The following is a 13227-nucleotide window of genomic DNA, read 5'->3' as shown; positions in this document are numbered from 1 at the left end:
CCCAGGGCAGAACTCAAAGCTCTCTCCACGGACTCTGTTCTGTCCCGGTGAGGAAAGGGTTACCCTGTCCCTCTGTTGCCCTCTGCTTGGTCTCCCTTCTCTCTCTGCTGCCCGTATCTCCCACGCTTTCTCCCGGCTCTGCAGCCTGACTGGGTTCCTCACTGGCCCCAAGATGACCGTACTTTTCTGCAGCTGTTGCTTTTGTGCTGGGGCCTGCAGAGGGAGAAGGCTCCCCTTGTGGCTGCCAGGGGAGAGGCCTGCAGTGGGCACGGTGAAGGTGTGCAAGCTGCTAGCTTCCTGTCTTCATTTGCCGTGGGCTTTGCTCGTGCTCCATTGTTTGCTCTTGCTCCGTTGGTCACCCTGCTTCCTGCACAGCCGTCCCGCTTGCCGTGTCAGGGTCTGTCACCCGCCTCCCTGAGCTGTACTAAGTGAGATAGACCAGTGCCGTGTCCCCTCTGTCTGCCATGCGTCTTCCAGAAGCCAGCCGGGGGCTCCAGGCCATCCCCATGCCACATCCTCCACCCCAGCCCCAGCCCCTCTCTCGTCGGGCATGTGTGTGCTGCTGGTTCTGTGGTTTTCGTTGTGATTCCGTCTTCTCCCTTTGTTTTCCCTGCACTCTTCCCCTTCCAGAGGGCCGCGGAGAAGATGAAGGAGCAGGAGAGGAAGCGGCTGGCGGAGGTGGAGGCCCAGCTGGAGAAGCAGAGGCAGCTGGCCGAGGCGCACGCCAAAGCCAAAGCGCAGGCCGAGGAGGAGGCGCAGGCCCTGCAGCGCCGCATGCGCGAGGAGGTCTCCAGGAGGGAGGTGGTGGCTGTGGACGCCCAGCAGCAGAAGCAGAACATCCAGCAGGAGCTGATGCAGCTGAAGCAGATCTCCGACACCCAGATCAAATCCAAGGACAAGCTGATCGAGCAGGTGGAGTACAGCCGCAAGAGGGTGGAGGAGGAGATCCACATCATCCGCCTGCAGCTCGAGACCTCCGAGCAGCAGAAGGCCAGCGCGGAGGCGGAGCTGCGGGAGCTGCGGGCCCGGGCCGAGGAGGCCGAGCGGCAGAAGAAGCTGGCCCAGGAGGAGGCCGAGCGGCTGCGCACGCAGGTGAAGGACGAGGCGCAGAGGAAGCGGGAGGCGGAGGAGGAGCTGCAGCGCAAGGTGCAGGCGGAGAAGGACGCGGCCCGGGAGAAGCAGGCGGCCCTGCAGGACCTGGAGACGCTGCGCAGGCAGGCGGAGGAGGCGGAGAGGAGGATGAAGCAGGCTGAGCTGGAGAAGGAGCGGCAGATCCAAGTGGCTCAGGAAGCGGCGCAGAAGAGCGCGGAGACTGAGCTGCAGAGCAAGCGCCTGTCCTTTGCGGAGAAGACGGCCCAGCTGGAGATGTCCCTGAAGCAGGAGCACGTCACAGTCACCCACCTGCGGGAGGAGGCCGAGCGCCTGAAGAAGCAGCAGCTGGAGGCAGAGAAATCCAGGGAGGAGGCAGAGAGGGAGCTGGAGAAATGGCGGCAGAAGGCGAATGAGGCCCTGCGCCTCCGGCTGCAGGCAGAGGAGGTGGCTCACAAGAAGACCCTGGCTCAGGAGGAAGCTGAGAAGCAGAAGGAGGATGCGGAGAGGGAGGCCAGGAAGAGGGCGAAGATGGAGGAGTCTGCCCTGCGGCAGAAGGAGCTGGCTGAGGAGGAGCTGGAGAAGCAGAGGAAGCTGGCAGAGGGCACCGCCCAGCAGAAGTTCTCAGCTGAGCAGGAGCTGATCCGGCTGAAGGCGGAGATGGAGAACCGGGAGCAGCAACGCCTGCTGCTGGAGGAGGAGCTCTTCCGCCTGAAGAATGAGATCAGTGAGGCCATTCATAAGAGGAAGGAGGTGGAGGAGGAGCTGGCCAAGCTGCGTACCGAGATGGAGATCCTCTTGCAGAGCAAGGCCAAGGCCGAGGAGGATTCCCGTTCCACCAGCGAGAAGTCCAAGCAGAAGCTGGAAGCCGAGGCCAGCAAGCTACGGGAGCTGGCCGAGGAGGCGGCTCGGCTGCGCGCCCTGTCGGAGGAGGCCAAGCGGCAGCGGCAGCTGGCTGAGGAGGAAGCAGCCCGGCAGCGAGCCGAGGCCGAGAGGATCCTGAAGGAGAAACTGGCCGCCATCAGCGAAGCCTCCCGGCTGAAGACGGAGGCTGAGATCGCCCTGAAGGAGAAAGAGGCAGAGAACGAGCGGCTGAGGCGGCTGGCGGAGGACGAGGCCTACCAGCGCAAGCTGCTGGAGGAGCAGGCAGCCCAGCACAAGCAGGACATTGAGGAGAAGATCACCCTGCTGAAGAAGTCCTCTGACACCGAGCTGGAGCGGCAGAAGAGCATTGTGGATGATACGCTGAAGCAGCGGCGCATCATCGAGGAGGAGATCCGCATTCTCAAGATCAACTTTGAGAAGGCATCGGCAGGCAAGACAGACCTGGAGCTGGAGCTGAGCAAGATCAAGAGCAGCGCGGAGGAGATCCAGCGCAGCAAGGAGAGGGCCGAGCAGGAGGCTGAGAAGCAGCGGCAGCTGGCCCTGGAGGAGGAGAACCGCCGCAGGGAGGCTGAGGAGAAGGTGAAGAAGATCTTGGCTGCAGAGCAGGAAGCTGCCCGGCAGCGCAAGGTGGCCCTGGACGAGGTGGAGCGCCTGAAAGCCAAGGTGGAGGAGGCCAAGAGGCAGAAGGAGCTGGCGGAGAAGGAGTCGGAAAGGCAGATCCAGCTGGCCCAGGAAGCAGCTCAGAAGAGAATTCAGGCTGAGGAGAAGGCCCACCTGGCTACAGTGCAGCAGAAGGAGCAGGAGTTGCTGCAGACGAGGCGCCAGGAACAGAACATCCTGGACAAGCTGAGGGAAGAGGCTGAGAAGGCCAAGAAAGCAGCGGAGGAAGCAGAGTTTGCACGCGTCAAGGCTGAGCAGGATGCGACCCTGTCCCGGCAGCAGGTGGAGGAGGCAGAGCGCCTGAAGCAGCGAGCTGAGCAGGAGGCGCAGGCCAAAGCCAGAGCCCAGGAGGATGCTGAGAAGCTCAGGAAGGAGGCTGAGCTGGAGGCGGCTAAGCGGGCCCAAGCCGAGCAAGCGGCTCTGAAGCAAAAGCAGTTGGCTGACGCCGACATGGAAAAGCACAAGAAGTTTGCAGAGCAGACGCTGAGGCAGAAGGCCCAGGTGGAGCAGGAGCTGACCAAGGTCAAGCTGCAGCTGGAGGAGACGGACCACCAGAAAAGCATCCTGGATGAGGAGCTGCAGCGGCTGAAGGAGGAGGTGACGGACGCCATGAGGCAGAAGGCCCAGGTGGAGGAAGAGCTCTTCAAGGTGAAGATCCAGATGGAGGAGCTGATCAAACTGAAGACCCGGATCGAGCAGGAGAACAAGGTGCTGATCCTGAAGGACAAGGACAACACCCAGAAGTTCCTGGTGGAGGAGGCAGAGAAGATGAAGCTCGTGGCGGAGGAGGCTGCTCGCCTGAGTGTGGAGGCGCAGGAGGCCGCCCGCATGCGGAAGCTGGCGGAGGACGACCTGGCGCAGCAGCGGGCGCTGGCGGAGAAGATGCTGAAGGAGAAGATGCAGGCAGTGCAGGAGGCCACGCGGCTGAAGGCGGAGGCAGAGATGCTGCAGAGGCAGAAGGACCTAGCTCAGGAGCACGCCAAGAAGCTCCAGGAGGACAAAGAACAGATGCAGCAGCGCCTCACTGAGGAGACCGAGGGCTTCCAGAAACTCTTGGAGGCCGAGCGCAAGCGGCAGCTGGAGATCATGGCCGAGGCCGAGCGCCTCAAGCTGCACGTGACCGAGATGAGTATGGCGCAGGCCAAGGCAGAGGAAGACGCGAAGCGGTTCAAGAAGCAGGCGGAGGAGATCAGTGAGAAGCTGCACAAGACGGAGCTGACCACCCAGGAGAAGATGACGCTGGTCCACACACTGGAGATCCAGAGGCAGCAGAGCGACAGGGACGCGGAGAATCTGAAGAGAGCGATCGCTGAGCTGGAGAGGGAGAAGGAGAAGCTGAAGCGGGAGGCAGAGCTGCTGCAGCAGAGATCAGAAGAGGTACTGATTTTCCTGTTCCCCCTTGCTGTCATATTATTGCTGGGGGACACCCTCTGCTTAGTGTCCTAACTGAGCTGACCATGTAGAATGGCAGCCTTCAGACAGCGCCCACAAAATGCCAGCCAGGGTCCACAGTTCCCTTAGCAACCGACAATCCTCCATAACCCACATGGGCTGTCCGCAGACTCGTCTCACAGGCCCCAGGGTTGTTACGGGTGACGTGTCCGAGGGAACATGGGCAAAGACAAGGGGAGGATTTTCAAAAGCACCTCCACGGTTTAGCAGCCCAAGTGCCATCGACTCTCGGGGGACTTGTGCTCCCAGGTCACTGGAGTGCTCTGGAAAACCTCACCTAATGCACCAAGTCCCTCCTCCACGGACCCAGACTCTTAGCCTTGCTCCTGCAGCTCCCGTGAGCACACGCACACAGCTCACATGTGTGTGCAGTGCTAAGGCTCCAGCTGCAGAGTGACCTGTAATTGACCCAGGAGTGTATCTGAGCAGCTTTGCCCCACGGCCCCATCGGAGGTTGCTCATCTCTAACTGGTATTGGCAGAGTCCATCCTCCCTGCACATGGTGTGCCGTTCTCCTGCAGGCACAGGGTGTCCACTCCCTGAGCGCCAGGCACAGACGGTGGTGACTCTAAGGTCCTTGGCTGTATGGACATTCACCCTGCTCCTTGGGATGCATAATGGGGCATGATTAGCTTTGTTTACCCCAACAGAAGAACAGTGTCCCTCTCCTGCTTCTTTAATCCAATCTAGCATGCAGTAATGCCCAAACTCCTCCTCATCTTCCCACCCCACCCCATTAACACTAATGCACCGCAGCAGGGGGCTGGCCCGTGTACCTGCAAACATAAGCCAAAGGTACTAGCCTGTAATACGACTTGCTGCTATACCCCAAGCGTTTTCCGGCTAGCGCCCTCCCACTAATGGTTATCCCTGTCTGCACCAGGTTTTTGTGGGCTCTATTTGGGGTTAAGTGGGATTGGGTCTAAGAGACGTTTCTTTGTTTCCCTGCTCCAGATGCAGACGGCTCAGCAGGAACAGCTCCGTCAGGAGACTCACATACTCCAGCAGAGCTTCTTAACAGAGAAGGATAGCCTGCTTCAGAAAGAGAGGTTAATTGAGGAAGAGAAAGTCAAGCTGGAGAAACTCTTCGAAGACGAGATGAACAAAGCTCAGACCCTGAAGGCAGAGCAGGACCGGCAGCGGAAGCAGATGGAGCAGGAGAAGCAGCAGCTGGAGGCCACCTTGGACGATGCAAAGAAGAAGCAGAAAGAGGCGGAGAAAAATGTCCAGCGTAAGCAGGAAGAGCTTCAGCAGCTGGAAAAGCAGCGACAGCAGCAAGAGAAACTCCTCGCAGAGGAGAACCAGAAGCTAAGGGAGAAACTGGAACAGCTGCAAGAGGAGCACAGGGCCGCGCTGGCCCAGACTCGAGAGATCATGATCCAAACCGACGACATTCCTGTGGATGCCGCGATTTTGCCTACCCAGCTGACTCCAACCAAAGCGGTGCCCAATGGCAGAGACGCCGTGGATGGCCTGGCTCAGAACGGGGAGCCGGAGTTTGCGTTTCATGGCATCCGGCAGAAGGTGCCTGCGGAGAAGCTGGTTGAGGCCGGCATCCTGGGCAGAGAGATCTTGGACAAGTTGGTGAAAGGGACGGTGACCGTGGCTGAGCTTGCGCAGAGGGATGACCTCAGGAAATACCTGCAGGGCCAGAGCAGCATCGCCGGCTTGCTTATTAAACCCACCAACGAGAAGATGAGTATCTACAAGGCCATGAAGAAACAGCTGCTGAGCCCAGGCACGGCACTCATCCTCCTGGAAGCACAAGCTGCCTCCGGCTTCATAATTGACCCAGTGAGAAACAAGAGGCTCTCTGTAAACGAGGCTGTGAAAGAAGGAGTAATTGGACCAGAGCTGCACAATAAAATGCTGTCTGCCGAGAGGGCAGTAACCGGGTACAGAGACCCCTACACCGGAGACAAGATCTCCCTCTTCCAGGCCATGACAAAAGACCTCATTGTCCAAGACCACGGCATCCGCCTGCTGGAGGCCCAGATCGCCACCGGCGGCATCATCGACCCCGTGAACAGCCACCGCCTGCCAGTGGAAGCGGCCTACAAGCGGGGCTACTTCGACGAAGAGATGAACCAGACACTGTCAGACCCCACGGACGACACCAAGGGCTTCTTTGACCCCAACACGCAGGAGAACCTGACCTACCTGCAGCTGATGGAGAGATGCATGACTGACCCTGAGACTGGGCTCTGCCTCTTGCCGCTCACCGACAGAGCAGCCAAAGGAGGGGACCTGGCCTACACTGATCAAGAGGCCAAAGATGTTTTCAAGAAGGCCACGGTGTCTGCCCCCTTCGGCACATTCAAAGGAAAGACGGTGACCATCTGGGAGATCATCAACTCGGAGTACTTTACTGAGGAGCAGAGGCGAGACCTGTTGCGGCAGTACAAGACTGGCAAGATCACCGTGGAGAAGATCATCAAGATTGTCATCACCGTAGTGGAAGAGAGTGAGAAGAAGAGGCAGCTGTGCTTTGAAGGGCTCCGTGCTGCTGTCCCTGCCGCTGAGCTGCTGGAGAGCAAAATCATTGACAAAGATCTCTACAACCAGCTGCACCAGGGCAAGAAGTCTGTGAAGGACGTGGCTGAGGCAGACGCCATAAAGAGGTATCTGAAGGGCACCGACACCATTGCTGGCATCCTGGTGGAGTCGACTGGGCAGAAGTTCACGCTCTATGACGCCCTGAAGAAAAACCTGCTGAAGCCAGAGGCTGCCCTGCCACTGCTGGAGGCCCAGGCAGGCACGGGGTACATCATCGATCCCGTTAGGAACGAGAAGCTCTCGGTGGACGAGGCAGTAAGAGCTGGGATTGTCGGGCCAGAGTTCCATGAGAAGCTGCTGTCTGCAGAGAAGGCTGTGACTGGCTACAAAGACCCGTACACCGGACAGACGGTCTCCCTGTTCCAAGCGCTAAGGAAAGGCCTGATCCCCAGCGATACTGGGATCCGCCTGCTGGACGTCCAGCTGGCCACCGGTGGCATAGTTGACCCTGTGAACAGCCACCGCCTGCCACTTGATGTTGCCTGTAAGCGGGGCTACTTCGACGAGGAGACAAACAAGGCCCTGTCCACTCCCAGCGACGACACCAAGGCCTTCTATGACCCCAACACTCAGGAGAACCTCACCTACACCCAGCTGCAGAAGAAATGCCGACCAGACAAGCAGACCGGCCTCTACCTGCTGCCCCTCTCAGATCAGGCCATCCGGTCACAGCAAGAGGAGGTCTACACGGACAGCCAGGCGAAGGAGTCCTTAGACAAGGCGACCCTGGAGGTGCCAGCTGGCAGCTTGAAGGGCAAGACAGTGACGATCTGGGAGCTGATCCACTCTGAGTATTTCACCGAGGAGCAAAGGAGGGAGCTGCTGCGGCAGTACAAGACCGGCAAGGTCACCATTGAGAAGATCATCAAGATAATGATCACCATCATTGAGGAAACAGAGACCAAGAAGCAGGAGAAGCTGACGTTCAGCGGCCTCCGAGCACCTGTTCCTGCTAGTGAGCTGCTGGAGTCGAGGGTCCTTAGCAAAGCCCAGTACGAGCAGCTCAGGGAAGGCAAGAAGTCGGTGAAAGACCTCTCCGAGACGGACTCTGTGAAGAGGTTCCTGCGGGGCAGCGACTGCATCGCTGGCATCTACGTGGAAGACACGAAGGAGAAACTGAACCTCTACGAGGCCATGAAGAGAAACCTCCTGAGGCCAAGCACGGCTGTCACCCTGATGGAAGCTCAGGCAGCGAGTGGGTTCCTGGTCGACCCCGAAAGGAACCAAAAGCTGTGTGTCAACGAGGCTGTGAAAGCTGGCCTCGTTGGGCCGGAGCTCCACGAGAAGCTGCTCTCTGCAGAGAAGGCCGTCACTGGGTATAAGGACCCCTACTCTGGGAACACCATCTCCCTCTTCGAAGCCATGAAGAAGGGGCTGATCCTCAAGGAGCACGGCATCCGCCTGCTGGAGGCCCAGGTCGCCACTGGCGGCATCATCGACCCCGTGCACAGTCACCGCCTCCCCGTGGAGGTGGCTTACAAGCGGGGCTACTTTGACCAGGAGATGAACCGGATCCTCTCTGACCCCAGCGATGACACCAAGGGCTTCCTTGACCCCAACACGCAGGAGAACCTGACCTACCTGCAGCTGAAGGAGAGGTGCATCGAGGACCCCGAGACCGGCCTGTACCTCCTGCCTCTGAAGCAGCCGGAGAAGCCCACGATGGTGGAGACGACCCATGTGTACACGGAGGCAGAGACCCGGAAAGCATTTGAGGAAACGCAGGTCAGCATCCCCGTGGGCAGCATGGCCGGCTCCTCCATGTCCCTGTGGGAGATCATGCAGTCAGACCTCATCCCCGAGGAGCAGCGGAAGCGGCTGATGGAGGAGTTCCGCTCCGGCAATGTGACCAAGGAGCGCATGATCATCATCATCATCGAGATCATCGAGAAGACAGAGATCATCCGGCAGCAGGACCTGACCTCCTACGACTTTGTCCGGCGCCGGATCACTGCTGACGACCTCTATGAGGCCAGGATCATCTCCCTGGAGATATACAACGTGCTGAAGCAGGGCTCCAAGACCATCCGAGAGATCCTGGAGATAGAGACCGTCTGGAAATACCTGTACGGAACCGGCTGCATAGCTGGTATCTACGTCCCCTCCACCAAGCAGAAGCTCAGTGTCTATCAGGCACTGAAGAAAGGGCTGATCAGCCCTGAGGTAGCCCGCTGCCTGCTGGAGGCCCAGGCTGCCACTGGCTTCATGATCGACCCCATAAAGAATGAGATGCTGACGGTAGACGAAGCTGTCAGGAAAGGAGTGGTGGGGCCGGAAATCCACGACCGGCTGCTGTCCGCAGAGAGAGCTGTGACCGGCTACAGGGACCCGTACAGCGAGCAGAAGATCTCACTCTTCCAGGCCATGAAGAAGGATCTGATCCCCGCTGAGGAAGCCCTCCGGCTGCTGGATGCTCAGCTAGCCACTGGCGGCATCATCGACCCGTTCCTGGGGTTCCACCTGCCTCTGGAGGTCGCCTATCAGCGTGGCTTCTTCAGCAAGGAGACTTGCGACAGGCTGTCGGAGCCCAGCGAGGTCCGGAGCTACGTGGACCCCTCCACGGACGAGAAGCTCAGCTACATGCAGCTCCTCAAGCGATGCCGGAAGGACGAGAACAACGGCCAGCTGCTGCTGCCCTTGTGCGACACAAGGAAGCTGACCTTCCGGGGCCTGAGGAAGCAGATCAGCGTGGAGGAGCTGGTGCGGTCCCAGGTCATGGACGAAGCGACAGCCCAGCGCCTCCAGGATGGCTTAACCTCCATTGAAGAAGTCTCCAAAAACCTGCAAAAGTTCCTGGAGGGCACCAGCTGCATCGCTGGTGTCTTCGTGGACTCCACCAAGGAGCGGCTCTCCGTGTACCAAGCCATGAAGAAAGGCATCATCCGGCCTGGCACAGCTTTCGAGCTCCTGGAGGCCCAGGCAGCCACTGGGTACGTGATCGACCCCATCAAGGGCTTCAAGCTGACGGTGGAGGAGGCGGTGCGGATGGGCATTGTGGGCCCAGAGTTCAAGGACAAGCTCCTTTCGGCGGAGAGGGCAGTGACCGGTTACAAAGACCCCTACTCGGGCAAACTGATCTCCCTCTTCCAGGCCATGAAGAAGGGCCTGATCCTGAAAGATCATGGGATCCGTTTGCTAGAGGCCCAGATCGCCACAGGAGGCATTATCGATCCAGAGGAAAGCCATCGCCTGCCCGTGGAGATGGCCTACAAGCGGGGCCTGTTCGACGAGGAAATGAACGAGATCCTCCTGGACCCCAGCGACGACACCAAGGGCTTCTTTGATCCCAACACCGAGGAGAACCTGACCTACCTGCAGCTCATGGAGCGGTGCATCACTGACCCGGAGACTGGGCTGTGCCTACTCCCTCTGAAGGAGAAAAAGCGGGAGAGAAAGACCTCGTCCAAGTCGTCTGTCCGCAAGCGCAGGGTGGTGATTGTCGACCCAGAGACAGGGAAGGAGATGTCGGTTTATGAAGCCTACCGCAAAGGCCTCATCGACCACCAGACCTACCTGGAGCTCTCTGAGCAAGAGTGTGAGTGGGAAGAGATCACCATCTCCTCCTCGGATGGGGTGGTCAAGTCCATGATCATCGACAGGAGGTCCGGGCGACAGTACGACATCGACGACGCGATTGCAAAGGGCCTGATTGATCAGTCTGCCCTGGACCAGTATCGCTCCGGCACCCTGTCCATCACCGAGTTTGCAGACATGCTCTCTGGAAACGTGAGCGGCTTCCGATCAAGATCTTCTTCTGTTGGGTCCTCTTCCTCCTACCCCATAAGCCCAGCCCCTGCGAGAGCTCAGCTGACATCCTGGAGCGACCCTGCTGAAGAGACCGGTCCGATTGCTGGGATCCTGGACACGGACACCCTAGAGAAAGTGTCCATCACGGAGGCCATGCACCGCAATCTTGTAGACAACATCACTGGACAGCGGCTGCTGGAGTCCCAGGCCTGCACTGGAGGCATCATCGACCCCAGCACTGGGGAGAAATTCTCTGTTGCTGATGCAGTCAACAAGGGCCTGGTTGACAAAATCATGGTGGACAGGATCAACCTCGCTCAGAAGGCCTTCTATGGCTTTGAGGATCCGAGAACCAAGACGAAAATGTCAGCCGCCCAAGCCTTAAAGAAGGGCTGGCTGTACTACGAAGCTGGCCAGCGGTTCCTGGAGGTACAGTACCTGACGGGTGGGCTGATTGAGCCCGACGTGCCAGGCCGGGTCTCGCTCGATGACGCGCTGCAGAAAGGCACAATCGACACGCGCACAGCCCAAAAGCTGCGGGACGTGAACACCTACTCCAAGTATCTCACCTGCCCCAAAACGAAACTCAAGATCTCCTACAAGGATGCAATGGACAGAAGCATGGTTGAGGAGGGAACAGGCCTGCGCCTGCTGGAAGCTTCCTCCCAGTCCAGCAAAGGATACTTCAGCCCCTACAACGTCAGTGGCTCGGGCTCCACCTCTGGCTCTAGATCGGGCTCCCGAACAGGATCTAGATCAGGCTCCAGGCGAGGGAGCGTTGATGCCACCGGCTCCGGCTTCTCCATGACCTTCTCTTCCTCCTCCTACTCTTCCTCAAGCTACGGACGCAGATACACATCTGGTCCCCAGAGCAACGTGGATGCTGCTGAACTCACTCTCGCCTTGTGCAGCCTAAATGGGAGCTGCGGATGGGAAGCAAACAGGAAGCTCCCCGACCTGCAGAGGCCTCAGCTGACAGTGGCATAAAGTCCTCTCCCTGCCTGCCCCAGCCCCCCAAAACACTGAGGAACCTTCCCATTTATCCTGCTCTGCATGTGGTGAAGCTACTGGCTAATCATCCGACTATTATTTTTAAACCCCAATTTTCTTCCAAAGCAGTGCCTAAAGTTTAACCAAAAAGAGGAGACTAATATATATTAATATGTATGATTGTTGGGACAGTATTTGTATATTTAGCGGTGAGAGAAAACACACTACCCTCCAGCTCAGTAACCCAGGAGCTTGCTTCGGTTCGTACCATCTGCAGAGTCGACTAACCCAGCCACCACTAAGCCGCTCCCACAGCCCGGCAGAACCTGCCAACAGGTTTGCATTTTTGATCCTAACCAGCTAGTGACTTTTTTTACTAACTCTGCCAGCTTCATCCCCTACCATCCCCAGAGGAGGAGAGGGCACTGTCCCCAGCTCTCAGACCTGCTGCTCATGCCAGCTGCCCTCCCCCTTCCCGGGAAAAGAGACTGTGACCTTGGATCCTGGACTGACCACACTGTCCCTCAGCGCTTTGGCCCAGGACAGCGACCTCTGCACACCAGCTCTGGAGCCGTTGCCTGGATCCTTTCTGCTGGCCTTCGGTGGGGCAGAGGAGGAGGCTGCTGTCTGCTACCTGCCCCCTCCCAAGAGCTCCTCAGCCTGCCTCCCAGAACTCCCCACAGCCGCTGTGGCCTCGGCACTCAGACTGTAAGTGCATGCTGGGGCTGCCTCTGTGCTTTCACAGAGCCTGCTGCCATGGGGATGGATCTGCCTGCCTCTCTGCTCCACAGCTTCACCCCCACAAGAGGTTTTACGTTGCATCTGCACCTCCTCCTCCAGCCTGCTTGTTCACTCTGACGCATTCCATCATGCTTTGCTTTTCCGGCCCAAGTTCCCGGGGGAATCTTACATTGCCGTGTGCTGCTGTTGGCCAGTGGCTATGTCTGCATGTGTGTATCTGTCTGTCTGTCTCTGTCTCTCTCCGTGTATCTGGGAAGTGCCCTGTACAAGGTTGATTGTTTAGACTGAATCATGAGACTAATGAATTGAGAGGTATTTATCAGAACCCCTCTGCCAGCCTGGCAGCACGGCTGACCAGAACCTTGACAAACCAGCCCCAGTCCCTGCACGCACACCTGTACTCACGCAAGGTTTCTGTGCCCAGGTCCCATGCCAGCTGTGGTGGAAGCCTGCCAGACACCCCCCCATACCCTTTGCTAACTGGGGTTCTTGCAGAATGTCTTACCTTGGATGCAAAGCGCGAGGCTTTGTAGCAGCTGTAAGTTTCAAGGTCTGCCTGGCTCGGAGGGGGTCGTAGTCCAGCACAGCAGCGTGGAGGTGCTGACTTTGTTAAAACTCCGATTCTTACTTTCCTTTCTCACCTTGATTTCTTTCCCTCTTCATTTGTCTGCCGTGTTTTCCCACCTGTAATGATGCTCTCTCTCTCTGTCAGACATCTTTTTCCAGTCCCACCAAAGAAGTCCCCTTGCCACTGGGAGAATTCCTTAGCTGGGTCTCTGACGTTAGCAAGTCCTGGATCAGTTCCCGGGGAGCCCCGGACTCAGCAGCTCCTCGGCTGCACTCCTCCACACAGGTAACTCCAACCGCTTTTGAGTCTCTGTGTTTGGAGACCGGGCTTTCTGCAAATCTAGTTCTGGCTGTGCTCACCTGGAAGTTGTGTTCCCCAGACTTTGGAGTACTGGGGCGTCGACATGCCTTGGAGCAGTTTGAAGGTGCGCTGGTTCCACATGAACTAGCTTGTGGCCATTGCTTTGCTCTCAGGTGGGCTTGGGGTAAAATAACTTACAATTATGCACTGAATTGGTTCTGAGCACCTGCAGCTCCCGT

General features: G+C 58.3%; 1 protein-coding gene across 5 annotated transcripts in view; it reads left to right on the top strand.

Annotated features, from left to right (window-relative positions):
• PLEC (plectin) overlaps positions 1-12972 on the top strand; it is a 173208-nt gene extending 160236 nt beyond the window's left edge. For 4 of the 5 annotated variants that reach the window (XM_077809596.1, XM_077809592.1, XM_077809595.1 and 1 more), the window contains 3 exons: positions 631-4011; positions 5041-12087; positions 12833-12972. In XM_077809596.1, the coding sequence (XP_077665722.1) occupies positions 631-4011; positions 5041-11376 (9717 nt within the window). In that variant the 3' untranslated portion in view covers positions 11377-12087; positions 12833-12972. The remainder of the gene's footprint in view (positions 1-630; positions 4012-5040; positions 12088-12832) is intronic. The other variant, XM_077809593.1, reaches the window with a different exon arrangement.
• The last annotated feature ends 255 nt before the right edge of the window (positions 12973-13227 follow it).

Source organism: Eretmochelys imbricata, chromosome 2 (genome assembly GCF_965152235.1).
Source record: "Eretmochelys imbricata isolate rEreImb1 chromosome 2, rEreImb1.hap1, whole genome shotgun sequence".
Lineage (NCBI taxonomy): Eukaryota > Metazoa > Chordata > Testudines > Cheloniidae > Eretmochelys > Eretmochelys imbricata.
Note: the sequence above shows the minus strand (reverse complement) of the source record. Positions and strands in the feature narration are given on the sequence as shown.